Raw genomic sequence first — 27,037 nt, 5'->3', positions numbered from 1 at the left:
CTACATGTGCTTTTTCGGTGAGAATGTTTACTGGCAACATTTGATATGCTGTCCTCAGGGTGAACATCATCTTTGCCACCATCATCACCATCCTCACCACCATGATCATTTAACCATTTTTCAACCTCAGCAATGAAACCATTTTCAACAAGCATTTTTGCAGCAAACCAAGTATCTTGTTTCTCACTTTCTTCAGTGGACATTAGAGGCAACAGAGCCACATGAGCATGTTTGGCTTCCCCACACAAAAGCACAATTTTTTCCAGTGTATGTTTTACCTCTTTTGCATTACCACTCTGCATAAGCTCTTGAGTTACATTTCTCAGGTTTTTAACCTTACGTAATTTGTCTCTTCTTACATTTTGTAACTTTTCTATCTTTGCAACAAGAGCTTTGTGTGTTAATGTAATAAACCGTTTACTTTTTACAGATTCTGTCCCATTAACAGTTCCTTCTTCCACAGAGGCTGCAGCAGCTGCGGGCTCCGCGGCAGCCACGTCTGGTTTACCGTCCATAATGTCTTTTAATTCACACCTCAACGCAATCCAAGATGAAAGTAACGAGAAAAAGTTCAGTTTATCAGGGTTGTTTTAGCGACCAATGCATTGGGATTACACTCACAGAGTTGTGTGCACACTTTTAGTATGGCCATAAAGTTGGTAGCGCTACTCTTTACCTTGCAAGCGGTGGGCGCCGTGACGTACAGTCCTGATGAATGAATCAGCTGTTGACTCCAAGAACGCAGTTGTAAACAACCTCCAGGCTGCTAAACAAATGTTGGAACTCCAGCGTCTAGTCTTCCTCCATGAAGCGATGGCAAACGAACTAACTGAAGCCTAGTTTTTGACTTATGTAATGACTTGGGTTCAACTAAATAAACCTAAGCCACAATGAGGGGCTGCTACCGGGATGCGTAATTGACGCGTCGTCATGAGGTGGCTCCATAAGATAAATCAAAACATCCGACTTGTGCTTCCGATTATGATGTATTTATTTACCGTGTAACAAAACAGCCTTTGGTCTTCACTCACATACGTTATACCAATAACTTACATGAAAATAATCAAAAGGCTTAAACATTGGGCTCTGAACGGCGACGGTCAAAAACTGTGTGCTTCTCCCCGGTAAGCAACACACCTGAGGAGTAATTGCCTCCTCTTCTACTTGTACATTTCATGTGTTGCCATTCAATACGCCACCTACTGTGGCAACCAGTGCATTACTCAAACACACACACAAATACAAATGGCTCTAACACAGTGAATCTGTCTTTTCCTTATATATTAATTGTAGATAAAAACAAAGTTAAAATAAAAAGAAGCTGATAAACCAGAGAAAAAAACATGAATGATATAAACTGATGTAATGAAAATATATTTTAATCTCAAGCAGAAAACAAAAAATAACAAAAAGTTAATATCCAATATGTTACTCCTGTGTGTTATATCATATATTTGGTCACACTCAGTAAATCTGTGTTTTCCTGGTAAATAGCACAGACAAATAACTCCTGCTGGAATATGTTTGTACAGAAGTAAACAGTCATCAGTTTAGTCTTTATCTCAAACACATTTATTTCTGAGCTTTTCTTGGTCATAGTCATTTCAGTGTCAGTCTCTCAGTATTGAGACTGTCTCAGTTCATCACTTTCTGTCCTGTTTGTTCTGTCTTTATTATCTGAGTCAGAATGGATCTCCTCTTTGTCTTGGTGGAAGCTGTTCAGGTCTTAATATGGACTTGGTTGATATTGGTCTTGATTTTACCTCCGTTCTGACAAAAACACTAGTGATCCCTCTGGACTATTTGAGCAGTGTCTCTCCTCTCTCTACTTTAGCCATGATCTCAGCTTTTTGTCTCATGTCTATCAGAGCCTGAACTCGTTTCCTCCAGCCTGGTTTGGCCTCAGATTTCTCTCCCTCAATGAGCATGTCGATGTACTCTGGAGTGGAGAGAGGGTTTGGCTTCAGTGATATCTCTTTTAGTCTGTTTAGACACTCGGCAGATCTCCTCATCAATGCCACCACCTCAGCCTGCACAGCATTATATTCAGCCTTCAGCTTGTCGATCAGTGCCTGCACAGGCGCCTTAGCCTCTGTGGCTTCAAGGTATTTTTCCTGCAGCTCCTTGACTGTTTCTTTCCCTTTAACCTCCCTGTACTCCCATTTGTACTTCTGATTCAAATGTACACGCCAATGACATTTGCCTGGACACTTAGTACAGTTTCCATCTGCTCCCATTGCAGGACAGTGTTTTATATCTTCATTTTCATAGGGACAATTATCGTGACAAGTAAAATGACACTTAAGACAGGTGGTGATGTATTTCCCGGTTCCAGAAAGATCAATTTGAACAGCCTTTGTGACAGTGACTTCCAACTCAAAATTCTTATTTTTGGTGATCTCTCCCTCAAGTTCTTTAAGTTGTTCTTCTGTGTCTTTTATCTCCTCTAGCTTGTCCAGCCCCAGGTTTAGCTGCTTCTGCAAACCCTCAACTGAAATATCAAGCTGCTGTCTTACTCTGAGAACCTCCTTTGTCATTGTCAATCTTTTGGTGTCTATTACATTCAAAGCGTCAAAAAACCTCTTCATGCTTTTTGTCCCCATGTTCCAAAACATCTGATCATAGTTTTCATCTTCATCTGATTCATTCCCACTCAGGCTCCGTGTTTCAGATGATTTGTTTTTTGCAAACAACGCTGAATTATTGAACTTGAAGTGAACTGGCAGTCCGTCTTTTGTTTTAGGACATGGGACACCTGAAGCATTGATCGCCTCTAGAACTGGTGGACGTTGGCCGTGTGAAAATGTCACCAGAACCCTGATGTTTTCTGCCTCATATTTGCTGAAGACTGAGAGAACTGAATCAAGCACATATTTCTGTGTTGGTGTGAATCGTGCTGAAGAAGCTGGAGCTACGAAACACACAGCGTCAACTTCACTGACACCAAGCTCAGAGGAGAAGAGATTACGCAGCTGCTCTACGATCATCCTGTCTCTTTCTATGCCTCTTGTGTTTCCAAATCCTGGAGTGTCAACAATGGTCAGTGAGTAGTTTATTTTAAAACCCTCCTGATGGTGGATTTTGTACACAGTGACTTCAGAGGTCTGGTTCTCAGCTCCAGATCTCGACTGATCCTCATCAGTTAATGTGAATCTGAAACCGTCCTTCCACTCTCCTCCAACAATGTAGCTGATCATTGCATTGATCATAGTGGACTTTCCTGACCCGGTCGCTCCAAGAAGAATTATGGTGCGATTTCTCCTCAAGCTTTCTTTGCCAAACTCATACCTCCGGCATCCATCTATGTTGATTTCCTTTTCTGTCAGAGGCAGTTTGTAACCTGAGTGGGATTCAGAATTCATCCTTTCACTTGTATGTTTGTAGTATTCTTTGAGAGGTTTGAAATTTGTTGTGCAGACATTAACGGTGATGCTTTCCTTGCTTCTGCCAACCAAACCACAATCACATCTGATCCTGACTGCATATTCTGTGTCTGACTGAAGCCCTGAAATTATTGCCTCTGCAGCTGTTGACACCAGTTGTTTCCATTGGAGATGTTCCTCTTTCACCTCTTTGTCTGTTTGGGCGTACTCCACGATGTAGCTCCAAATCCGGACATCTTGTCCAAGCTCAGCAGGTTTCTGCCAGCTAACTGATATCTCACTGGAGCTTGGTTCAACTTGAGGTTTTCCAGGAGGACTGCAAGGCAATGTTTTAATGGAAGCATTGACTTCATTGACTGGTCCAACACCTACTGAGGTCACTGCTCTACATCTGAACACATACTCAGTGTCAGGACTCAGATCACTCACTGTGACTTCTTCAGCCTTTGATGCTGTGTGTTGTTGCCATCCCTCCTCTCCTCTGACACAGTACTCCACACAGTAGGAGGTGATGTTCTCTGCTCCAAATCTGGGTGGAGAAATCTTCAGTGTCACACTGTTGTGGTTTATGTCACTTCCTGTCACAGTTTCAGGTTTTGAAAGAGGTTCAAAGTTCTCACTGACAGAAAAGCTGTTTTTATAAAGGTAGATGCTTGAACCTTTCTGTGTCTCGTTAGTCAAACCCACTGTCAGGAACTTTATGTTCTTGTTCTCCTTGTTGGCCTCTGCAAAGTTAATAAACAGCTTTGCTTTATGCCTCATTTCATCTGCTACTTCTTTTGAGGCAAACCACTGTTCCCTCTCCACATCATGAGTATGTGGATGTCGAGCGTCGTCTGGTTCGGTTGTTCCTCTTAAGTAGTTTGATAAAGCTGAGAGGTAAGGTTCATCACTTCCCAGTGAGGTGAAAACAAAACACACAGCATGCTCTGCACTGAGAGTTTCTTTGTTCAGATCACTTTGAGATTGGATGATCTTTGTGCTTTTCATCATGTTGGTGAAAGACATTAAAGTGTAAACTTCTCTGTGTTTGCAGTCCATCCACTCGTTGAGGCTTTTGCTGTTGAAAGGAGACGAATGTCTCTTCTTCAGGATCTCTGCGAGCACAGCCTCCTCTTCACCTCCTCCTCTGATTGACGGAAGTTTCTTTGCCAGGTTTTGTTGCAATTCCAGCTTTAACTCTGAGAACATTTCCTTAAAACTTTTAAGTTTTTTGGCGATCTGTGGGAACTGCTGAGCAGTTGTTGTCCTCATTGCATCGTTGCACCTCATGTCCAGCTCACTGAAGTCTTCCAGGACACTCTGTGCCTCCTGAACTAATCTTATACTTATCTGACGAACGAGCTGAGCAGCAGAAGAATCTAAAATTGTCAGTGGCAACAGCCAGACCTTCATTGGTACAGCGTTTTCTCCATTAGCTCCCAGCAATTTTGGGAGGCTTTGATAGACTTCTACTGCATCCTGAAAGGATGTTGGAGGTTTCTCAAGGGAAAAGTCTCCATAGAATTTGCAGGAGAACACATTTTCTTCGACCATTTCTTCCAGTTTCAGGGAACTTTTGCCTTCTTTAGCAAAGAGTGGGATCTTCTTGATCATCAATTTCAACTTGCCCTTAATGTCTTGATAATCTTCTTTTTCGGATACCTCACGATTAAACACAAAGAAGGCTTGTGCCCCATAAAGAATACCTGTGACTACATGTGTGGCTATTCCTTTATCAAAAACATATTGATGCTTCACATTGCCTCGTCCAAGATGATTCATTGACAGTTCCTGGACCTTTGTAGTTGCCTTGTACGTCAGTGTTACTCTGGCCTGATTTCTGGATGTCTTATGATCATTCAGATATTTGGCAGATCCTTCAACCTCAACCAGTCCACTCAGGAAACTTGCCTTCAGTGATCCTTCAACATTTAGAGCTAAAGATTTGCTCTCAATTGATACAGATGAATCTATCTCAAAATCATTATAGTTCTGTGGTCTTTCCCTTATATTTTGTTTGAGGTCATTGAGATCCCACAATGTCATTCCTGCAAAACAAGAAGCAAAAATCAAGTTTTTACATCAATCAAGATACTCATACAAGTAAAATTTAAAATTAATGTCTCTACCGCACAGAGTTGAAAATATATTGTTTAAAAAATGTATTATCATTAGTGGTATTATTACTTTACATGAATAAGCTCACCAAATGACCTGTTATTATATTTATCATGACACTGTTATTATTGCCTGTCATATTTTGAGGGATGTGGACGAGTACATGATGAGCTGATGTTTGCTCGGTCAGGATGAGGATGGTGAACCGAATTGTTTCAGGTGTCAGTCGAGGAGGTTGGTGGATTTACATTTGAATTCTTACCAGACACGAGTGAGTCACTGCGGCAGTCGTACAGCATTCCGAGGCAGAAAGGGCGGCCAAGCGCCGCAACCTCCATCGTTCCTCCTGATTTAAAGTCCATTGCTCAGTCTGAACTGGACAAAAAAAGACAACTGCATGTGAGTTCACTTCTCTGACTATTGCTCTCTCCAACCTGTTATTTGTCTTTCACAAAGACAGTCAATACGTCACTTCTGCTACAGAGCAAGACAATAAGACGACCTACTGTAGCTGGAAATGGAGGTCCTTGGCCATTTGGGTGAATGAATTAATGAAATATTTATGAAAATAAACCTAAGAAATAACGTTGCTACTGTTAAAAGAAAAAAAAATTCAATCAGAAAAACATAAATATACAATTAGTCAAACATAATAGTAGAAAAGTCACAAAACTTTTCACTTTGCAAAGACAGCATATATTTGATCATGTCACTTGTCTACTACTATAGGGCTTTTACTATTAAAGAAAATCAGAAAAACAGAAACCAAATGTGGAATTGCATACAGCAACAACTGTGCACAAAGACAAATGGCTGTCAAAGAGTAAAAGCTTCTGTAGTAATGCACTCTACCACAACTGTACTACTACTACTGCAATAACAAGAGGAACATTTGTGCCGACTAGTAGGCTACAGGACGTAATTGTTGTGATGTGCCACTTGGACACATCTCTAAAGGGAGCTCACACATTTTAATTCTACAAAGGTAACGACTTTTCATGATAAATAAAAATCACAGCATATTTTAAAAGATTGCCAAACTAAATTGTGTTTTTGATATTGTGACCAACATAAATAGGAGAAACTATAAGTCTCAGTTTGTTACCAAACAAGTAAAACCAGAAGGAGGGAGACACGTGAGCTAAACATATGTTCATAGACCTGGTTTTAGATTCACTGTGAAATACACTTTTGCATTATACGATATTCTCAGATATAAATCGTGACTAAACCTTCATAGAGAAAAATTATTGCAGAAATTGGTTCCCAATCATGATGTTTAAGTTTTCTTCAGTATCACAGTTATCACTGATATCCACTGACTAGTTGTCTGAACATCCATGATACACTATAAACAGGAGCTGATCACAGCTGATTCAGCTACTTAAAAAAAAACAAAACTTGGATTCAAGTTGAAGCCCACAGCTAACGACCTGAATCCATGACAACATTATACTGCCCTTTTACCCCCAAAGTCTCCAAATTATGGGAACTGTATTTCCAAATGTTTGATCGTGATTATCCCCAACATAGAACTAACAGTAAAGCAGGTTACCTGATTAACACTGGCAGGATCACTTTAGTGGCTCCAGTCATGTTACCCAGAGTCAGGGTGGGGATCAGGGCCCTGTCGCTTGCTTATCTGTATACTTAGTGCAAATGTGGTAAACCTCAGTTGGATGTAGACGTAAGCAAAAACTGTATGACAGGTGCACATACAGTAAAGATCACATTATACTTGCTTGTAACAGAACAATGACTGATGTTTTAAACCCAAAAACAAACAACAAAAACCCTCATCAGAGTACTTACAGTAGAACAGTGTGTGGTCCTCTGAGCTGTCCTGTGGTTTCTGAGGGACCATCTGAATGAAGGGGTGCAGGAGAGAATCAGACTGATTTCCCAGAAGAGGCGTGGCCTGTAAAACTATGCAGGTAGGAAAACCAGACAGACCAGAGTCCCTAGTCATGCCAGCTGCTCTGTGAGGCTGAACAAACAGTTGGGTGCTCATCATCTGAAAGACAAACAACACAAACACAATGAGATAGAAAGTGGCCGTTGCTCTGATCTAACATCACACTAGAGGGAGTGATGTTGTCCTGAATGTCACCACGGCCTCGTAACTATTAACACACCACAGCTATGAACAGTCACTCTGCAGGTCTCAAATCAGAGTTACGATGCGGAACGTTTGAGACTCAGTTCCTGTATCCCTACGTTTACTTCCGTGGGGTCCCCTCCATAAAGAGGGTCTCCCGCCATTACCTCTCCCCTTTCGCTGCCGTACTCTACGGGAGAGGTGAGAGTTCACTTACTAGCTTAAACTTGTTGTTGTAGTACGCTAAACATAATGTTGTCATTTAGTGTGTGTAGGGGCTGATCGACGTTGACCAGACACAACCGTTAAAAAACGTTATTTTTTTTTAAATTTAAATTTTTTTTATGACGGTGTAATTGCTTTAACCGTTGTCAATGTTGACATGCTATACCTGGTTAGATCGGTGAGTGACCACAATTCAAATATTAAGGTAATTTTTCAGTAACCATGAGCATATAAATGTAATTTATTAATATCTACCAGCATCGTAAACTAGCTAAACTAGTGACGCGGTGGTGACGCCATACCTTCTGAGATAAGCCCGTTAGTCAGTAGTAGACTGGTAATCAGGAGGGACAGGTGAATTCCCGGTGGGCTGTTAGCGTCCAGACTGGTTATTGTGTAGACTAACAATATGACATTATATAAAAGTAGAAAACCACCTGAAGTGATCGCTGGCAGCCCCGTCTCCCTCCCTGCGTGTGAGCCGCAATCAAGTCTATATTTGCGGTAGGGGGGTAAATGGGCGGCCCCTCCTCAAGTGGTACAACCCCGGTGAGCCGTGGACTGTAATATGTCAGCTAATTACCGATAACATGTACTCTACTTCGGGCGAGATGGAGGGCAGAGAAAAGAGAAAGGTGGAGCAGAGAAGAATTAAAAAGAAAAAAGTGAAGGAGAAGGAATTCTGAACATCCAAAGACCCGACAGGTGAAATGCGAAGCAGGGAAGATGTAGCTAGGTGCTAGCTCAGGTGATAATAAATATGGCTAGTATAGCTAGCAGCTAGTTTTTGGGTATGTTGTATTAGCTTGCTATTTAGCTTTGTGTGTTATTAACAGCTAGCTAATGTTTGTAACATTTGCATGTGTTGTTCCTGTTCTTCTTCTTCTGCAGCCTCAGACCTGAGTCAGCCCAGTGATCCAGATGAGGCAGCGCTAATAGGAGGGAGCAGGGAAAACACAGCTGCAGGTGTGAACACTGACTCTGTAAAGGATAGCATACAGTTTCTAGGGGCAGTTTGTAGTATTGCAGAATTTTATTGCAGAATATTTCAGAACAAAATTTATGATAGCAACATGTAGTAATCTCAGGCGAGATATGCTGTAATAGGTGTAGGCATTCTTATTGTATAATGTCATAAACATAGTTATGGACGATGACCTACTGGCAATTATTTTTTAGTATTTCATACACTATTGAAATCAATTAAAGAAAAAAGTGTAATGGATGGAGAGACTTCACTTCGATTATAATGAAAGGTTGGGCTTGGGGTGGGTCTGACAGCGCAGGCAGCGGCCTGATCTATTCTGTCGGCGGTCAGCAACAGATGATGGACATCCAGCTAGCTAGCTAGTGTAAGGCCTAAAGGTTTTATATTAATAAAAAACTGTCAAAAAAATTCTCTGGACAAGTTTCTTTAAGAGGCCATGCATCAAGAAAGAGGACGCTGGGGATGCTCCACAACCTTCCAGCTCCTCTAACCCAAAACAGCTCTGGCCATCACCTCCGGACCAATTTCATGCTTCTCTAACCCAGTAAAAACTGCTTCCTAACTGAACGTGCATCTCAGCCTAAATGCTTTTCATTCATACTAACATTTGTTTATACCATGTACAGGCATTGTGCAAAAAGAATAGGCTTAGCTTTAAAAAAAAAAAAAAAAAAAGTTATGGCTGTCTGGTTACCGTTCCTTTTAGAAAATCTGATGTGATGTAGATGTAAGTGCAGTGCTGCAGATGTTCAGTGTTTAGACCCTTACATTCGCTACTGCTCCAGCTTTTTATGCAACAGTTGTGTTATACTGCTATTGGAGAAAGTCACTGCAGCAATAAATTAAGAAATAATGTTGCAGCTCGCCTCAGCCACCTTATCTCACCTTATCTCATCTTATCTCACCTTATCTCATCTTAACAGTAAACAACTAGTTGCCTGATGTCAATACATTATGTAAAAGTCATAGCAGTCAAACACTCTCAATTATGTTTTAAGTACATCGTAAAATAAGAGTAGACAACTGTCATGGTTGATCTACAGATCATCTTTTTGATTTTGTTCTTACACACTTTATATCCCACAGGTCTGGCTGAGTCAATCTGACAGTGAAGGTTGAGAGCGCCCTCTGCTGGACCAAAAGCTCAACTACTTTAAACACTCTGCTGTGTTAATACGCTGTAACTTTTAAGGTAAGTTAGAATATTTGATTTCTTCCCATGTTCAAATGAATGTTTGACTATAAAGTGACAACATTACTGAACAGTGAGTAAATTAAACTGAAATTGTAAAAGTGTGGAGGAACAAAATAAGTTTTAGAAAAGTAAGGTGGAGATGCCAAACCCAGTAAATATTTGGCGTCCGACAGAACATGGAGCTTAAATTCTTTTTTTTAATTAATATAAATTATGGTAATGTTTCAATATTTTAATATTTCAGTTTTCAGTTTGAAAGCCTTTGCATACTGTAAACTACTTTGGAGAGAGCCTGTTGTCATTAATTGTAATTTTTAAATCTAATTTGACTAGATAGAAAACTAGAAAAAGCCTCTGCCAAGGAGGTGTAGTGAGTCATTTGTGTTCAGTCTACTTTAGTGCTCTACTGTAATTGCAGGCTAATTATCCTGGGTTTGAGCTCCATTGATTGATGGAGGCCTTGCGTATTTTCTAGTAATAAAAATAATTATTGACAAAAATGTACATGCCATGATTTCCATTACCAGTACTTAATGAGTATAAATTGATTGTGTATAACTGGTGTTGTTGATCTGCATACTTGTGAAAGCCTGATTTTTTTATCAGCTTGCAAGTTATGGTAAAATAAACGTTACCAGTGTGAAGCTTGCGTTTGCATACAGAGCATACATTGGTAAGTTAGCTCAAAAGGAAAACCCAATGTAACACTTATCATTACCTATTAATTGCCTCGTCAAACTCAAATTGTGAAAAAAAGTTTGTGTGTTGACTCCCTTGGTCTGTGTGGGTTTAAAGCATCTTTTAAAGACAGGCTTTGTGGTGTCTGGACTTGCCTTGATTGTCAGCAAAGTAATAAGGCCATATTTCACTTTGTACATTTGTGCGTTGTCTTTGTCGACAAGTCGTGGATGTGTATTTTCTCGCTCACAGCAGGAGCGGAAGCAGAGCGCTGCAAACACACAGTGTCACACATTGATGCAACTCATTTAGGCCTGTCCCAAACGATTATTCTTTAAACGATTAATCTAGCAATTATTTTTTAGATTATTCGACTAATCTAACGATTATTTTTTTTAATTTACCTAACAGTAATTTTATTGCAATTAAGTTTTGCTGCCATCTTGACTCGCTGCACCATGGTGTTTCCTCTTTATGTGCTCGTGCATGACTGTCGTGCTAGAGTGATATGCCAGATGCACTTTGCAGAGTCTGCAGACTACCGCACTGTTGGTGTCAAGATTAAAGTATTCTCAAACTCTGCAGGACCGTGAACGAGCCTTTTTGCTGGGTGTTGCTCCACGTGCTCCGTCGTGCTGCTGGTAGACGCCGCCGTGTTGTTCAAATAGATTACACAGACGCAAATCATTCACGTAGTCAACGACTTCAATTACGTCACCGCGTTGTCCCAGCCCTTACTTGTATCCGGGTAAACCGAAGACGATGGATATAAACGGTCCCATTAGAAAGTTCCGGTTTTGTTCTATGAACATTTTCCCTGTGTGGTTTTACACGACGTGTCCACACTAAAATTCCACGTCGAATAATTTTTATAATTGACAACGTCGATTACGTCGGATAATCGTCCCAGCCCTAAACTCATTGAAAATACAGCTCTTAATAAAACACTGTCATCCTTAAAGTGTCAGTGCGAATAAAATGGGGTATCCTACTGTTTTAAATACAGGGTATCAAGATACTTTTTTAATATTGGTATATCGTGCAACACTATTGGGTTATTAAAAAAAAGTTGATCTCATGTCTGAACAAAACTGCTGCATACATTTCATATTTAATTGTTTTATGATTTGTTCTAAGTTGTAACATTGCATTTACTGCCATGACTAAATGTGTAACGAACAGACACCGATCATTTCTGTATGGATTGAAGTTTACGTCAGGAGTGACACCATGAAATGACAACAGGCAACAACACTTGATGCATAGTGAAGTTTATTATCATTTAATGAGTGGTAGATATTGTACTACCTCACAGTCAATACACATCAGCATCAAGGGTCAGTGGAATTATTCTGATTGTATTCATGAAAATAAAATGAATAGTAGATAAAACAAAGACTAAAAGAAGCTGATAAAAGAGCATAAAAAATTCAAATATATTTTAACCTTCAAGCAGAAAACAAAAAATAAGAAAAAGTTAATATCCAATATGTTGCTCCTGTGTGTTCTATCATATATTTGGTCACACTCAGTAAATCTGTGTTTTCCTGGTAAATAGCACAGACAAATAACTCCTGCTGGAATATGTTTGTACAGAAGTAAACAGTCATCAGTTTAGTCTTTATCTCAGACACATTTATCTCTGAGCTTTTCTTGGTCATAGTCATTTCAGTGTCAGTGTCTCAGTATTGAGACTGTCTCAGTTCATTACTCTCTGTCCTGTTTGTTCTGTCTTTATTATCTGAGTCAGAATGGAGGGAGGATCTGGCTTCAGTGCTGTACCTTTAAGTCTGTTTAGACACTTGGCAGGTCTTTTAATCAGTGTCACCACCTCAGGTTGCACAAGATGATGGTAGTCCTTTAGTTTTGCAGTCAAGTGTGAATCAACTCGCCATTCGTGAATCACAACAAATCCAACAAGAGATAGTGGAACAAAGACACGGTGCGACCAGCGAATCAGGTCTTCTGCTTATCAAGAATGAATGTACCTACATCAAGATGGAACAATTATACAACATAACAAATAGAGTAATAGAGTAGAGAGAGTAATCCTAATAATCTATTAAGTGTCTACAAGAGAAAGATGTGTGTAAAATAAAACTCTTGAGTAACTAAGAACTATACGATATAAGAATCAAGAAGTAAATGACAAGTTACATTTAATTAAAACACAATCAAATTTAAATCAAAATCATCCTTTGGAGCAAACCAGTAGGTTTTTAAACCCCAGTTCAGGTTGCTCTTGTTCTGGAACAAAGTCCCAATACCAGATGTTTATCAATCAATATTAAGATGAAATACTGGAATACTACTTTTTAAAAACAAAAACAAAACATAAAAACATTATTAATTTAGCTCACAGGAAAAGATTGTGCATCTTATCGAAGAGCACACCTGTCCATAATGAAACTATTACTGCAGATGTAAGAACATACTATCATGCATAAAAGAAAAATAAAAGTAATAATTATCCAGCAGGCTGTTAAAACCCAAAGCACTCCTGTCGTCTGAGTTTTAAAATTTCACACCCTTAGTACAATTAGAACAATCGAGAAAAATGAAATAAGTGTAAAAATAAATGTAAAGAGTGTAAAACTGTAATTTCTTTTAAATCAAAGCTCTTGATCTTCATAATGAAAATGTAAAAACTTAAATGATTAACATGAATAAGATATAATGAATAATCTATCTATCTATCTAAACCAGTTTCCAAATGAACATCAGGGATGTGGATCTCTGTAGTTTTCATTGTACTTCTCTGCCAACCTTATGGTCAGGTGTCAATATTACCCTGCAAACAGAAGACAAATTGATCAATTTCTCACTCAGATCAACTGATAATCATAATAAAGACCATTCAGTGTAAGTTGTCTCTTTCTGTACATGTTAGTGAATATACATAATATACATATTGATCCTTTCTCCTGCTTGAATTGAGCTACATCATTAATTCCACCCACTTCAAACATCTCCTACAGACTCAAGAGAAAATGGCTGCTCCTCCCATTCACATGGAAACTAGCCTCAATGATTTAGGGCAGTGCAGGCAGGGCACCAATCACATGTTCAGCCGACAGCCCTGCAGGTGCCGGGTCAGAGCTGATGAGTTCAGTCAGCTCAGTCTATATTTTTCCCTGTTGAAGGTGACCCTGTTATTCCCTCACCAGTTTGGGCCTTGTGCCACAAGTATGGCTAGAGCTTGGGATGTGAAGCTGCTCTATGAACATGAGACTTCATTAACCACCCACCACTTTTGGTCAGTTAACATTTCTCACACTAAAAACACTGCAGTGTTATATTAAATGTAATGTTACCTTTGCATTATGGGAGATCAGCGACTTGGTTCCTGAGTGGATCGTTTTGATTGTCGTAGCCTCGGTTGTTGATCCAGTCAGTAACAGAATTGAGATGATCTTCTGTCATGACGCCCTTGTCTCTAAACTGGTTGTACCATTTGTGTAACAACTTTGTTGAGAGTTGCGGAAAACTTTGTTCAAAACTGGCAAGCCTGGTCTTACTCACTTCACTGTTGTTAAAGTCTTTGAGGTTCTTGTCTCTGATTAACTTGAATCTGGGCATTGAACCTAAAATGGTCAGCTTGAAGGTGCCCACGACATCATCCTGGCTTATTGTTCTAGCCAGTAACTTCCTGTATTCTTTGTTTGTTGTACTAGGAAGCTCACGATGGACTTCTGCTGGTACATTAACAGATAGAAGTCCGAGGCCATGATTCTCTTTGACTTTGGAAATCAGATTAGTATCCAGAGGATGTGAGTCAGTTCCCACTTCAAGAAATGCTTCAGCTAATCGGCTATTCTGGTTCAAATTTCTAGCATCCAATATACTTCTCACTGGTGGTTGGTGATCTGCATGGATGAATTTTCCGATGCAGTCATCTCTATTTTGCAAATCTCTGTAGAATTGAACGTTTCCAACCTCTTTTTGGAGCCACTCTTTGGTTTCTTTTATCTTTTCTAGTCCAGCTCCCTCTCCCATGTACCAGTCCCCTCCTCTGATTGTATCTGTCCACTCTTTGCGCTTGACAAAACCCTCCCATTGGCCCGGGTGTTTCAGGAGAGTGTCGGCCTCCACAGATCGTAGGCGGTCAGCCTCCAGGGTGATCTCTTCATCACTGGCCTCTGGTTTCATGCCTCGTGCTAAAGCATGAAACAGGCAGCCCTTTCCTTCACTGGTTACGGTCACCATCTTATTATTGATCTGCACATCATAATGGCCGTCTGGGTTTTGGGAACTCTTTGGTCTGTAGATCAGTGTCACAGTTTGACTGGCAGGTTTAGTTCCTGGGTTCAGCTCCTGCATTTTCTTGAGCTTGCCATGGCTGTCCTCTGTTAGGATGATAACCTTAGTGCCAGTGGTTTCTGAGAGGACTCTGATGTCCAGAATGGAACCACCTATCATGGGGTTCTTGATTTTTTCAGCATGTGACTGTGAGTGTTTACCTGGAAGTTTATCTTTTGAGTTCAGATCTCTTGGCATGTATGCAATGTATCTGTTGTTTTGTCCAGCTCTGAGTTTTTCCTCTGTTCTGTCAGTCTTTAATCCTTTTTTTACATAGTCGCCGATGATGTCATTTACTTTGCCTTGGACATGAGAAACAATGTGACTGGAGAACTTTTGGTGGAAGACTTCTACCAAAGCATCAGCCAATAAAGCACTGATGGTGTCAGCTAAATCCTGCTTGAATTCTTTCAGCATCTTAGTTTCTGAATCAGACAGATCATTTCGCTTCACTTTCTCTTCACTTTCTTTTTCCTGATTAAATTTATTAAGATCCTTTTGAAGGTTCAAGAAAAATTTGTCTGAGAGGCTGTGCACTGTGATGATGGCGTCTGTTGCTAGTGCACCCATGTGAATGGCTTCGATGGCTGTCAGAATTAATCGTTTTCCACCTTTGACCCCTGATTTAGCTTTTTTAATCACTTTGGAGAGGGTTGAGTTGAGCTTGTTCTGCCAGCTGAGGTCAGCGTAGAATGGCTGTAAGGCAGTTTTGCTTAATTCTTTGAAAATAGCCAGAAGTTTGTTTTTTCCTTTTTCTTCCTGTACGAGATCAGAAAGTTGTTGTTTATCCTCAAGGTGTGAGAGAATAATGGAGTCTACTAAAGTAGCCAAGGGCTCTTTTTCCATGTTGGATTTCACATCATTTACAATTTCCTTTTGCATCTTATCCTTAATATCATTTAGGATTTTTTTCAGTAATTCCTCTTCTGCCTTCCCAAGTCCATAGCTAATAACTTCTTCTGCCATTTTCTTTGCTGTGTATTTCACTGCATTTTTCATATTCATCTTTGCAACAACACTAAAACCATCTTTTGCCTGCCTGGAGAAAAACTTTGGCAATGACTTCAGGTGTTTGCCAAATTGTTTAATCAACAATTTACAAGCTTTGAAGCCCTTTGCAATCAGCTTTCCAATTCCAAACCCAATGAGAGACACACCAATAGAAATGGCTTTGTCTATAGCCCACGATTTCCAACTGAATTCTCCTGTCACCATGGATTCGATACCGTAAATGCAGTCTGATATTCCTTCAGTGATCAGCCCCATGCCAACTTGAGCAAGAGCTCCAAACGTAAATACAGTGAGCAGTGCCCCAGCAATAATCTGCAGAAATCCGAGACAGAACACCAGAAAAGCTTCCCATGGGAAACGAGGTTTCTCTTCCACAGAAAAGACGTATTTCAAACCTTGTCTGTAAAGATTGTCGGCCTCTGCTTGGAGATCTTCATCAGCACCTTCCATCAGGGAGAACATGGGTGATTTATTGGCTATTGCATCCCTCCCTTTGTCTTTTATCTCCTCCAGCTTTTTGATAGCCTTACTGATGTTTTCATCAAAGTACTTGAACATGTTGCACTTGTTTAAAAACTGTTTTTCGAGGCTGGTTTGGTTGAGTTGACTGTTGGCTGAGTGAGCAGAGGACATTTTTACAAGTTGCAGGCAGACCATACATTCTTCACTGAGGTACTTCAGAGAGTCCTGTGCTTTCCTGAGATCATCTCTGGCCTTTGTGAGGTAATCTTTCTCCTCCTGTTTTATAGTGCAGTATGCATGACTGTAAAAAGCTATTGCTGCCCAACTTTCATCTTGTTCCATAGCTTTTTCAAAGAGCCTTTTGCTGATATCCCATTGTTTTTCATCCACTTTGATATTTCCAAACTTGATGTAGTGGTAAATACTAGAACACGGTGAAGTCTGACTTTGACACTGACTTCTCGCCAGAGACAAATCATCTTTTAGGCTCTTTTGCAATTCAGTTCTTTTCAACTGATCAATTTCTTCTGATTTAGTTTGCAACCAAATCCCCCAGAACTCATTCATCATGGCAACAACAGCTCTTTCTTCATCTCCGTCTGTGTTTCTGTAAATATCCTCAAGGGTCTTGCAGTACTCTGAGAACAGGTCCTCCCGCAGTCTCATCTCAGTGACATCGTTCATCATGTCTTTTATCCTTTCTGCTGCATGTTTGTCCCTTGTTTCCTTTGCCTCCTCCAGAGAAGACACTGTCTTGAAGGAGTCCTGAAGATGATCAGTGGTCATGATAACCTGCGCAGATCCAGGTTTACCTTTGCGTGCAGTTCGGCCAAATGCCTGAAGCTCTACTCTTGAGTTTTCTGAAAGGAAGGAGAGGATCACAAATAATCCTCCATTGTTGTTCACCTTTTCTGAGACTTTTATGTCTGTGCCACGCCCAGCAAGGTTTGTGGCAACAATGACATCACCAGGATCCAGTGTCTTATCTATTTTACTCAAGCTGTCTTTGTCACTGCGGTTGTAGAGAATGATTTGACCTGGGATGATGCTTTTCAGCTCTTCATGGAGCTCTTTCGCTGCATTGATGGTTTCACAGATCACCAAGGCTGCTCTTCCCTCTCTGTATGAACTTGGGGAAATTTGAGCCATAACCACATCTTTTATTTCAGATTTCCACTCTTCAGTTGAAGTCTTCAAAATACCTTTGACCTCAAATAATTTCCTCTGGTTGAAAGTTGGTATTCTGCAGGCGGAGAGATTTGGATATAGGTCCTGCAAAAACAGCATGTCTGTGTCACTCCCAAGTGTCCCTGTTGTTCCGTATATTTTCCCATGGTATTTTTCAAAAAGGGAAATGTTAGAAATGTAGTTAGTCACTGTTGAAATCGTGCTCAGTTTGACTTGGTGTTTGATCTCAATGAACTGCTGTAGCCCATCACCCCACTTCTTATTCAGTTCTATAATACCAGTGGATCTGAAGTCCACTGGACAGACACTGTCATTTTCTACAACATACTCCCGTCCCTGCCTCAGCTTCTTTGCCAGAAAGGCATTCTGAACCCACACTGACAATTTCTTCTCTATCAGATTCCTCAGGAATCCAGGGATGCTGATTTTGTCTTTATCGTTTGTGCAGGTGTACTGAATCTTGTCTGATGTTAATTCTGCAATGGGCTTGATGAGAACTTCTTCAGAATCATAGAGAGGACAACACAAGCCTTCCTCCAAAACAAGAAATGTGAGGTTTGGAACTTCCTGGTTGTTGTATGTTCTGGCCTTTCTGAGACAGAGCAGTCCATTGTCATCTAAAGTGTATACAGTGAAATCATAGGGGACATAGTCATCAATTTCATGGAAAAAATCTACCACTGCATCTGCTGCACTGTGGGCCACCGGCCTTTTGTGTCAGAAACTACTTTGCAGAGCTGAGACAGATAGCGTTGGATATCATCTGCATTCAGGTTCTCAGATTTAAAGGAATCTTTCACGAATGGTTCATCTTTTGGGGCATTTTCTGAATATTGTAGGACGCCAGTGGTAATGATTTTCATCATGTCAACAACAGAATCGTCTAAATTCCTTGATGTTTTTAATTCTGCCAGAGCTGAATCTAGACTGCTCTCATCTTGCTTTCTGAGAGAGTCTCTGAAATGAAGTGGGAATCTCTCTGGGCCAATGAAGTCCAGGGCCTGGATGAGGGAGTGTCCGGCGTCATCTGTCCACTCTGGTGATATGTCATACGCTTGTACCAACATGAGCACTTCAGTTATGGGAGCATCATCTGCATATTTCTCTGATAGCTCTTTGAGCAGTTTCACTGCCTCTGCTGGTGTCCATTGGTTTGTTTGCACAAGTCTGAGGAGCATTTCAGTGGATTCTGAGTGGCTTTCTTTGTCATTGAGATGTGTGAGTGTGAAAAGAAGCAGCTTCAAGCTCTGGATTTCCATCTTTAAAATGAACACAGAGGCTCTTCCAACCACATTGTGTAGCGATGATGTGAGGGTACCGAGGAATTCTGTAAGGACGAGATCCTCAGTGGAAAGGTCTCTCTCAGCCCATTGATTGGCTATTAGAGCTGCATCAGAATCACAGCTGCCGTGGCCAGTGAAGAAGTGCATCAGGGTCAGGTACAGAGCTTGAGTCAGCAGGAAGCTCTCAGAAACACTGCATGCTGATTGGCTGATGGACTCCACATGATCGTAGACGCTGTGCAGGGAAAGTCCCTGAGACATCTCCAGAGACAGGGCACACAGCTCTGTGATGAACACCTGTGTGTGCTGCAGAGTGCTGAGGGATGGAGGAGCACTGATCCAATCTTCAAACAGGAGTTTGTCCAGGGCTGACAGGATGTTGCCCAGCTGATCAGCAGTCAGCTGAGTGAGACTGAGGCTTGGAACGGGGATGTTAAATCTTGATGAGAGCGTTTCTAGAAGCTCATCACTGTCTGAGTCATAGTTTGCCTCAAACTCATCCAGATGGCTTATTAGAACTCTTCGCTTGGACTCATGTTCCTCTGAAATGTCTCTGCTCAGTTGATCCTCCTGCTGCTCTTGAGCTTGATGTTGTGATTCTTCAAGTCTTTGATTCAGTTCTTCTTGTCTCTTCTTCTCTTCAGCCTCTTTGGCCCTTTGCTGTTCTTCTTCCATCTTTCGCTCCTCTTCCCTTCTCCTCTCCTCTTCCCTCCTCCTCTCTTCCTCTCTCCTCCTCTCCTCTTCCCTTCTCCTCTCCTCCTCTCTCCTCCTCTCCTCCTCTCTCCTCTCCTCTTCCCTTCTCCTCTCTTCCTCTCTACTCCTCTCCTCTTCTCTCCTCCTCTCCTCTTCTCTCCTCCTCTCCTCTTCTCTCCTCCTCTCCTCCTCTCTCCTCTCCTCTTCCCTTCTCCTCTCCTCCTCTCTCCTCCTCTCTTCCTCTCTCCTCCTCTCCTCTTCTCTCCTCCTCTCCTCCTCTCTCCGTCTCTCCTCTTCTCTCCTCAGTTGTTCTTGATCTCTGATTGGCTTATTAAAACAATATTCACACTCGTATGAGTTATCATGGCCAACTGTTCTGTAGTATTCTCCTCCATTGAAAACATATACATCTCGCCCATGAATAGTACTTCTGTAGAAATCTGAGAAAGATCTGCATGGAGGCAGGACATTATAACATTTACAGCATCTCAGCTGCTCGCCCATGTTACTTTCTGATGGTGCGTTCCCCATTTTTATTGAGTTCTTCAGATGCTAAGCAGAGATGTAAAGTGCAACTTTTGTTTCCTGAAAAATAAAAAATACGTAAAAAGATAGGAGGAAATGAATTACTCAACTTGTTTGTAGGTCACCTAGAGAATCACAGTTCGTAAATGATTACGGAAAACAGACTGTAAATATCTACCACTGATAAATCAACCTAATAAACTCATGAAATGGGACGTCTGTAGACAAGAGCAGTGACTTGTTATTGAAAAAATAAAGAAGATACAACACAAGTAAATACATAATCACACAACTTGCATAGTTACCTTACAGTTAACTGGGAAATATACATTATTACATCAGGTCAACATCTAATTTTCAGAATTAAATCATGAACTTACTTTCACTCCAGAGTTCAGCTGATGCACTGAGACACGCACTTTGAACTCATTCAACAGACGTTATCTCCCCTCTAGATCAGACAGAAAACAAAAGGGACACAGCTGTAACAGACATAAAAGTTTCCTGGTTTAATCATTAATACAAACAATGAGACTTCAAGGTTAAAAACATGTTAACCATAAATAGCTGACTTCCCCAAAGACAAGACAAGTACGTGTCTCAGAGATCTCACTGAACCAGCCTGTTCAATATATACGTGATTTTTAACACGTTGACAAAACATTAACAACACGTTAACAACACTTTGGTAACACGATAACGAGTGATCTTGGACATCAACATCACGTAACTCTTACCCATACAGTGTCTTGTCCAGTTCTTCCTTTGCCATTCTCTTCCTGTTTTGTAAAGCCTATAAAATAAAAGAAATGGATTACAGTTTTATAATTTAAATATCTTCATTGAGATAAAATTACCTCTTTAAACAAACACATTAGAGGACATTCTATGTTTAACGCCATCATCCAACTGTAGTTTTCTATCATTAACATCAACAAGTGTGTGGGGAAAAGGTAGATTAGACTCTGCTCTTGATCCTGATGAAATGGTAAAATAATGATAAAGATTGACACGAATTTAACTTGTTTCTTGGGGCAGAAAACGTTAAATAATTTCAATATGTTGAATAACACAGAACATCCAACTTACAAACACAATTATAAATGTGTTTTAAAATGAGCCCCAACATTTCCTTGAGGTGACGTCTTCCCTACCGCTGCACTTGCATTACTTTTGAATATTGCATTGATATTGTCATTCTCTGTTGCACTATTTGATAGTCATTATAATGTCAGAACAACATTTATATTTGTATGGACTATTGAAATTTTGTAAAATTTTTTCATAATAAATAAATCACAACAAATGATGCTTCTTTTTACATTAAGAATCAACTATGTGTGATCATGTAAAAAAACAACAGCAAGTGGAACAACAAGTTTAACTTAGACCTAATAATAATAATAATAATGATAATAATAATAATAATAATAATAATAATAATAATTCACATGAAAAAAGACATAAATTGAACATAAATTCATGTTAACATGAATGAAAAATGAGAAAATGGAAAATAAAACCAACTACATTGTTAAACATGTCTGAGAAAGACTCCAGGAACATATTTACTTGTAATACTAAAATTAAATCATACAGCTTTGTTAATGCCAATATAATCTTCAGCAACACATCAACACTGAAACAAGAGGTAGACAGAGTTGAACTAACGACTCAGTGTGTTCAGGTACTTACCTCTGTTCAGGAGGGATGGTTCTGTTTCAGTTTACTCTGTAGGTCCTTTATATACAGTCTGCACACACACACACACACACACACACACACACACACACACACAGTCATTGTGAAAGAGGAAGTAGAAGGAACTTGTGATTTTAAGTGATTATAAGCATATTGTCAGTGAATAATCAGACATTACTTTAACAATACAAAATGCTTGCGATTTCAGCAGGACAAGTCTACACTCTGTACAAACTCTGAACAGTTCCCAGACTCAACAGTAAAAGTGAGAGACTTCCCCCTCACCCCTTCCCGTACACATTTATGATGTACTTTAATAATAACTTTAAGAGCTAATTAGATTCTGCACTAATTAATATTCTTATATTAGCATTTGATCAAATAGCTGTCCTGTGAATGGGGTTGCTTGTAGTGACGAACTCTGCAGCACTACCAGTTGTTTCAGTGTCTTTCAGTGTATTATTTTGATGTTACAGCTCCATTAGGATGATAATGTTGCTTTGTATCTGCTGCGTTTATAATTAAGCAACTTTTTGCAAAGGACGAGTTAAAAGGAGGAGTTATTGGTAATTGTCTAATATAGTCTTAGAATTAAGGTAGATGCCAATCTCAATATTTGATGGTTTAAAAATAATTAAATGTGATTCAATTTGGAACATAAAGATTTTTGATAAGCTCTTTGAGCAGTTTCACTGCCTCTGCTGGTGTCCATTGGTTTGTTTGCACAAGTCTGAGGAGCATTTCAGTGGATTCTGAGTGGCTTTCTTTGTCATTGAGATGTGTGAGTGTGAAAAGAAGCAGCTTCAAGCTCTGGATTTCCATCTTTAAAATGAACACAGAGGCTCTTCCAACCACATTGTGTAGCGATGATGTGAGGGTACCGAGGAATTCTGTAAGGACGAGATCCTCAGTGGAAAGGTCTCTCTCAGCCCATTGATTGGCTATTAGAGCTGCATCAGAATCACAGCTGCCGTGGCCAGTGAAGAAGTGCATCAGGGTCAGGTACAGAGCTTGAGTCAGCAGGAAGCTCTCAGAAACACTGCATGCTGATTGGCTGATGGACTCCACATGATCGTAGACGCTGTGCAGGGAAAGTCCCTGAGACATCTCCAGAGACAGGGCACACAGCTCTGTGATGAACACCTGTGTGTGCTGCAGAGTGCTGAGGGATGGAGGAGCACTGATCCAATCTTCAAACAGGAGTTTGTCCAGGGCTGACAGGATGTTGCCCAGCTGATCAGCAGTCAGCTGAGTGAGACTGAGGCTTGGAACGGGGATGTTAAATCTTGATGAGAGCGTTTCTAGAAGCTCATCACTGTCTGAGTCATAGTTTGCCTCAAACTCATCCAGATGGCTTATTAGAACTCTTCGCTTGGACTCATGTTCCTCTGAAATGTCTCTGCTCAGTTGATCCTCCTGCTGCTCTTGAGCTTGATGTTGTGATTCTTCAAGTCTTTGATTCAGTTCTTCTTGTCTCTTCTTCTCTTCAGCCTCTTTGGCCCTTTGCTGTTCTTCTTCCATCTTTCGCTCCTCTTCCCTTCTCCTCTCCTCTTCTCTCCTCAGTTGTTCTTGATCTCTGATTGGCTTATTAAAACAATATTCACACTCGTATGAGTTATCATGGCCAACTGTTCTGTAGTATTCTCCTCCATTGAAAACATATACATCTCGCCCATGAATAGTACTTCTGTAGAAATCTGAGAAAGATCTGCATGGAGGCAGGACATTATAACATTTACAGCATCTCAGCTGCTCGCCCATGTTACTTTCTGATGGTGCGTTCCCCATTTTTATTGAGTTCTTCAGATGCTAAGCAGAGATGTAAAGTGCAACTTTTGTTTCCTGAAAAATAAAAAATACGTAAAAAGATAGGAGGAAATGAATTACTCAACTTGTTTGTAGGTCACCTAGAGAATCACAGTTCGTAAATGATTACGGAAAACAGACTGTAAATATCTACCACTGATAAATCAACCTAATAAACTCATGAAATGGGACGTCTGTAGACAAGAGCAGTGACTTGTTATTGAAAAAATAAAGAAGATACAACACAAGTAAATACATAATCACACAACTTGCATAGTTACCTTACAGTTAACTGGGAAATATACATTATTACATCAGGTCAACATCTAATTTTCAGAATTAAATCATGAACTTACTTTCACTCCAGAGTTCAGCTGATGCACTGAGACACGCACTTTGAACTCATTCAACAGACGTTATCTCCCCTCTAGATCAGACAGAAAACAAAAGGGACACAGCTGTAACAGACATAAAAGTTTCCTGGTTTAATCATTAATACAAACAATGAGACTTCAAGGTTAAAAACATGTTAACCATAAATAGCTGACTTCCCCAAAGACAAGACAAGTACGTGTCTCAGAGATCTCACTGAACCAGCCTGTTCAATATATACGTGATTTTTAACACGTTGACAAAACATTAACAACACGTTAACAACACTTTGGTAACACGATAACGAGTGATCTTGGACATCAACATCACGTAACTCTTACCCATACAGTGTCTTGTCCAGTTCTTCCTTTGCCATTCTCTTCCTGTTTTGTAAAGCCTATAAAATAAAAGAAATGGATTACAGTTTTATAATTTAAATATCTTCATTGAGATAAAATTACCTCTTTAAACAAACACATTAGAGGACATTCTATGTTTAACGCCATCATCCAACTGTAGTTTTCTATCATTAACATCAACAAGTGTGTGGGGAAAAGGTAGATTAGACTCTGCTCTTGATCCTGATGAAATGGTAAAATAATGATAAAGATTGACACGAATTTAACTTGTTTCTTGGGGCAGAAAACGTTAAATAATTTCAATATGTTGAATAACACAGAACATCCAACTTACAAACACAATTATAAATGTGTTTTAAAATGAGCCCCAACATTTCCTTGAGGTGACGTCTTCCCTACCGCTGCACTTGCATTACTTTTGAATATTGCATTGATATTGTCATTCTCTGTTGCACTATTTGATAGTCATTATAATGTCAGAACAACATTTATATTTGTATGGACTATTGAAATTTTGTAAAATTTTTTCATAATAAATAAATCACAACAAATGATGCTTCTTTTTACATTAAGAATCAACTATGTGTGATCATGTAAAAAAACAACAGCAAGTGGAACAACAAGTTTAACTTAGACCTAATAATAATAATAATAATAATAATAATGATAATAATAATAATAATAATAATAATAATAATAATAATTCACATGAAAAAAGACATAAATTGAACATAAATTCATGTTAACATGAATGAAAAATGAGAAAATGGAAAATAAAACCAACTACATTGTTAAACATGTCTGAGAAAGACTCCAGGAACATATTTACTTGTAATACTAAAATTAAATCATACAGCTTTGTTAATGCCAATATAATCTTCAGCAACACATCAACACTGAAACAAGAGGTAGACAGAGTTGAACTAACGACTCAGTGTGTTCAGGTACTTACCTCTGTTCAGGAGGGATGGTTCTGTTTCAGTTTACTCTGTAGGTCCTTTATATACAGTCTGCACACACACACACACACACACACACACACACACACACACACAGTCATTGTGAAAGAGGAAGTAGAAGGAACTTGTGATTTTAAGTGATTATAAGCATATTGTCAGTGAATAATCAGACATTACTTTAACAATACAAAATGCTTGCGATTTCAGCAGGACAAGTCTACACTCTGTACAAACTCTGAACAGTTCCCAGACTCAACAGTAAAAGTGAGAGACTTCCCCCTCACCCCTTCCCGTACACATTTATGATGTACTTTAATAATAACTTTAAGAGCTAATTAGATTCTGCACTAATTAATATTCTTATATTAGCATTTGATCAAATAGCTGTCCTGTGAATGGGGTTGCTTGTAGTGACGAACTCTGCAGCACTACCAGTTGTTTCAGTGTCTTTCAGTGTATTATTTTGATGTTACAGCTCCATTAGGATGATAATGTTGCTTTGTATCTGCTGCGTTTATAATTAAGCAACTTTTTGCAAAGGACGAGTTAAAAGGAGGAGTTATTGGTAATTGTCTAATATAGTCTTAGAATTAAGGTAGATGCCAATCTCAATATTTGATGGTTTAAAAATAATTAAATGTGATTCAATTTGGAACATAAAGATTTTTGATAAGGACTTTAGTTAAATTTAGTTACACAAGCTATGTTCTCTCCATATTTGGTAAAGATGTGGAAGAGAACAAACACTGAGATGCTCGTGACTTCTGCGGATCACGTACATTCACTGGTTCTTGAGGCAATAAATGCATTAGTCAACGTGCTGTTAACATGTTAAAAACCACGTATTTGAACTGGCTGATTACAGAAGACAGACTGTAAATATCTCCCACAGATAAATCAACCTAATGAACTAATGAAATGGGATGTCTGTAGACAAGAGCAGTGACTTGTTATTGAAGAAATAAAGACGATACAACACAAGTAAATGTGTTTAAGCACACAACTTGCATAGTTACCTTACAGTTAACTGGGAAACATACATTATTACATCAGGTCAACATCTAATTTTCAGAATTAAATCATGAACGTACTCTCACTCCAGAGTTCAGCTGTTGCACTGAGACACACCTTGAACTCATTCAACAGACGTTATCTCCCCTCTAGATTAGACAGAACACAAAAGGGACACAGCTGTAACAGACATAAAAGTCTCCTGCTTTAATCATTAGTACAAACAATGAGACTTCAAGCTTAAAAAACATCTTAACCACAAATAGCTGACTTCCTCAAAGACAAGACAAGTACGTGTCTCAGAGAGCATCTCACTGAACAAGCTTGCTCAATATATACGTGATTTTTAAGACGTTGACAAGACATCAACAACACGTCAACAACACTTTGGTAACACGATAACGAGTGATCTCGGACATCAACATCACGTAACTCTTACCCATACGGTGTCATGTCCAGTTCTTCCTTTGCCATTCTCTTCCTGTTTTGTAAAGCCTATAAAATAAAAGAAAAGGATTACAGTTTCTCGTCTCGTCGTCTCCCGCTTATCCGGATCCGGGTCGCGGGGGCAGCAGCCTCAACAGAGAGGTCCAGACGGCCCTCTCCCCAGCCACTTCCACCAGCTCCTCCGGGAGAATCCCGAGGCGTTCCAAGGCCAGTCGAGAGATATAATCCCTAGCGTGTCCTTGGTCGACCTCGAG

The 27,037-nt window shown here is 39.7% G+C and overlaps 4 protein-coding genes and 1 long non-coding RNA gene across 5 annotated transcripts; 1 reads left to right on the top strand and 4 right to left on the bottom strand.

Annotated features, from left to right (window-relative positions):
* Window positions 1-1,436: 1,436 nt before the first annotated feature.
* On the bottom strand, window positions 1,437-7,364 carry LOC130178870 (uncharacterized). Its single transcript, XM_056391435.1, has 3 exons — window positions 7,296-7,364; window positions 5,746-5,858; window positions 1,437-5,413 (listed from the first exon to the last, which is right to left on the bottom strand). The coding sequence occupies exons 2-3, from the start codon at window positions 5,843-5,845 to the stop codon at window positions 1,800-1,802; spliced, it is 3,714 nt and encodes a 1,237-aa protein (XP_056247410.1). The 5' UTR covers window positions 5,846-5,858; window positions 7,296-7,364; the 3' UTR covers window positions 1,437-1,799.
* Window positions 7,365-8,192: 828 nt separating this feature from the next.
* Window positions 8,193-10,276, top strand: LOC130178959 (uncharacterized). The gene is made up of 3 exons (XR_008829212.1): window positions 8,193-8,511; window positions 8,698-8,772; window positions 9,881-10,276. It is a non-coding gene; the product is annotated as an uncharacterized LOC130178959 (long non-coding RNA).
* Window positions 10,277-11,735: 1,459 nt separating this feature from the next.
* On the bottom strand, window positions 11,736-18,309 carry LOC130178868 (uncharacterized). Its single transcript, XM_056391433.1, has 2 exons — window positions 13,982-18,309; window positions 11,736-13,458 (listed from the first exon to the last, which is right to left on the bottom strand). The coding sequence occupies exon 1, from the start codon at window positions 17,724-17,726 to the stop codon at window positions 13,989-13,991; it is 3,738 nt and encodes a 1,245-aa protein (XP_056247408.1). The 5' UTR covers window positions 17,727-18,309; the 3' UTR covers window positions 11,736-13,458; window positions 13,982-13,988.
* Window positions 18,302-21,926, bottom strand: LOC130178750 (GRB10-interacting GYF protein 2-like). The gene is made up of 4 exons (XM_056391204.1): window positions 21,824-21,926; window positions 20,866-20,921; window positions 20,509-20,579; window positions 18,302-20,188 (listed from the first exon to the last, which is right to left on the bottom strand). Exon 4 carries the CDS (start codon window positions 20,132-20,134, stop codon window positions 18,302-18,304), a length of 1,833 nt encoding a protein of 610 aa, XP_056247179.1. The 5' UTR covers window positions 20,135-20,188; window positions 20,509-20,579; window positions 20,866-20,921; window positions 21,824-21,926.
* Window positions 21,927-22,474: 548 nt separating this feature from the next.
* On the bottom strand, window positions 22,475-26,500 carry LOC130178747 (uncharacterized). The gene is made up of 5 exons (XM_056391199.1): window positions 26,417-26,500; window positions 25,319-25,376; window positions 24,349-24,404; window positions 23,992-24,062; window positions 22,475-23,671 (listed from the first exon to the last, which is right to left on the bottom strand). Exon 5 carries the CDS (start codon window positions 23,615-23,617, stop codon window positions 22,475-22,477), a length of 1,143 nt encoding a protein of 380 aa, XP_056247174.1. The 5' UTR covers window positions 23,618-23,671; window positions 23,992-24,062; window positions 24,349-24,404; window positions 25,319-25,376; window positions 26,417-26,500.
* Window positions 26,501-27,037: the final 537 nt, after the last annotated feature.

The sequence above is a fragment of the Seriola aureovittata genome, chromosome 12 (assembly GCF_021018895.1).
Source record: "Seriola aureovittata isolate HTS-2021-v1 ecotype China chromosome 12, ASM2101889v1, whole genome shotgun sequence".
In the NCBI taxonomy this organism is placed as follows: Eukaryota; Metazoa; Chordata; class Actinopteri; order Carangiformes; family Carangidae; genus Seriola; species Seriola aureovittata.
The sequence above is the reverse complement of the archived record's forward strand: the minus strand, read 5'-3'. Positions and strand labels throughout refer to the sequence as shown.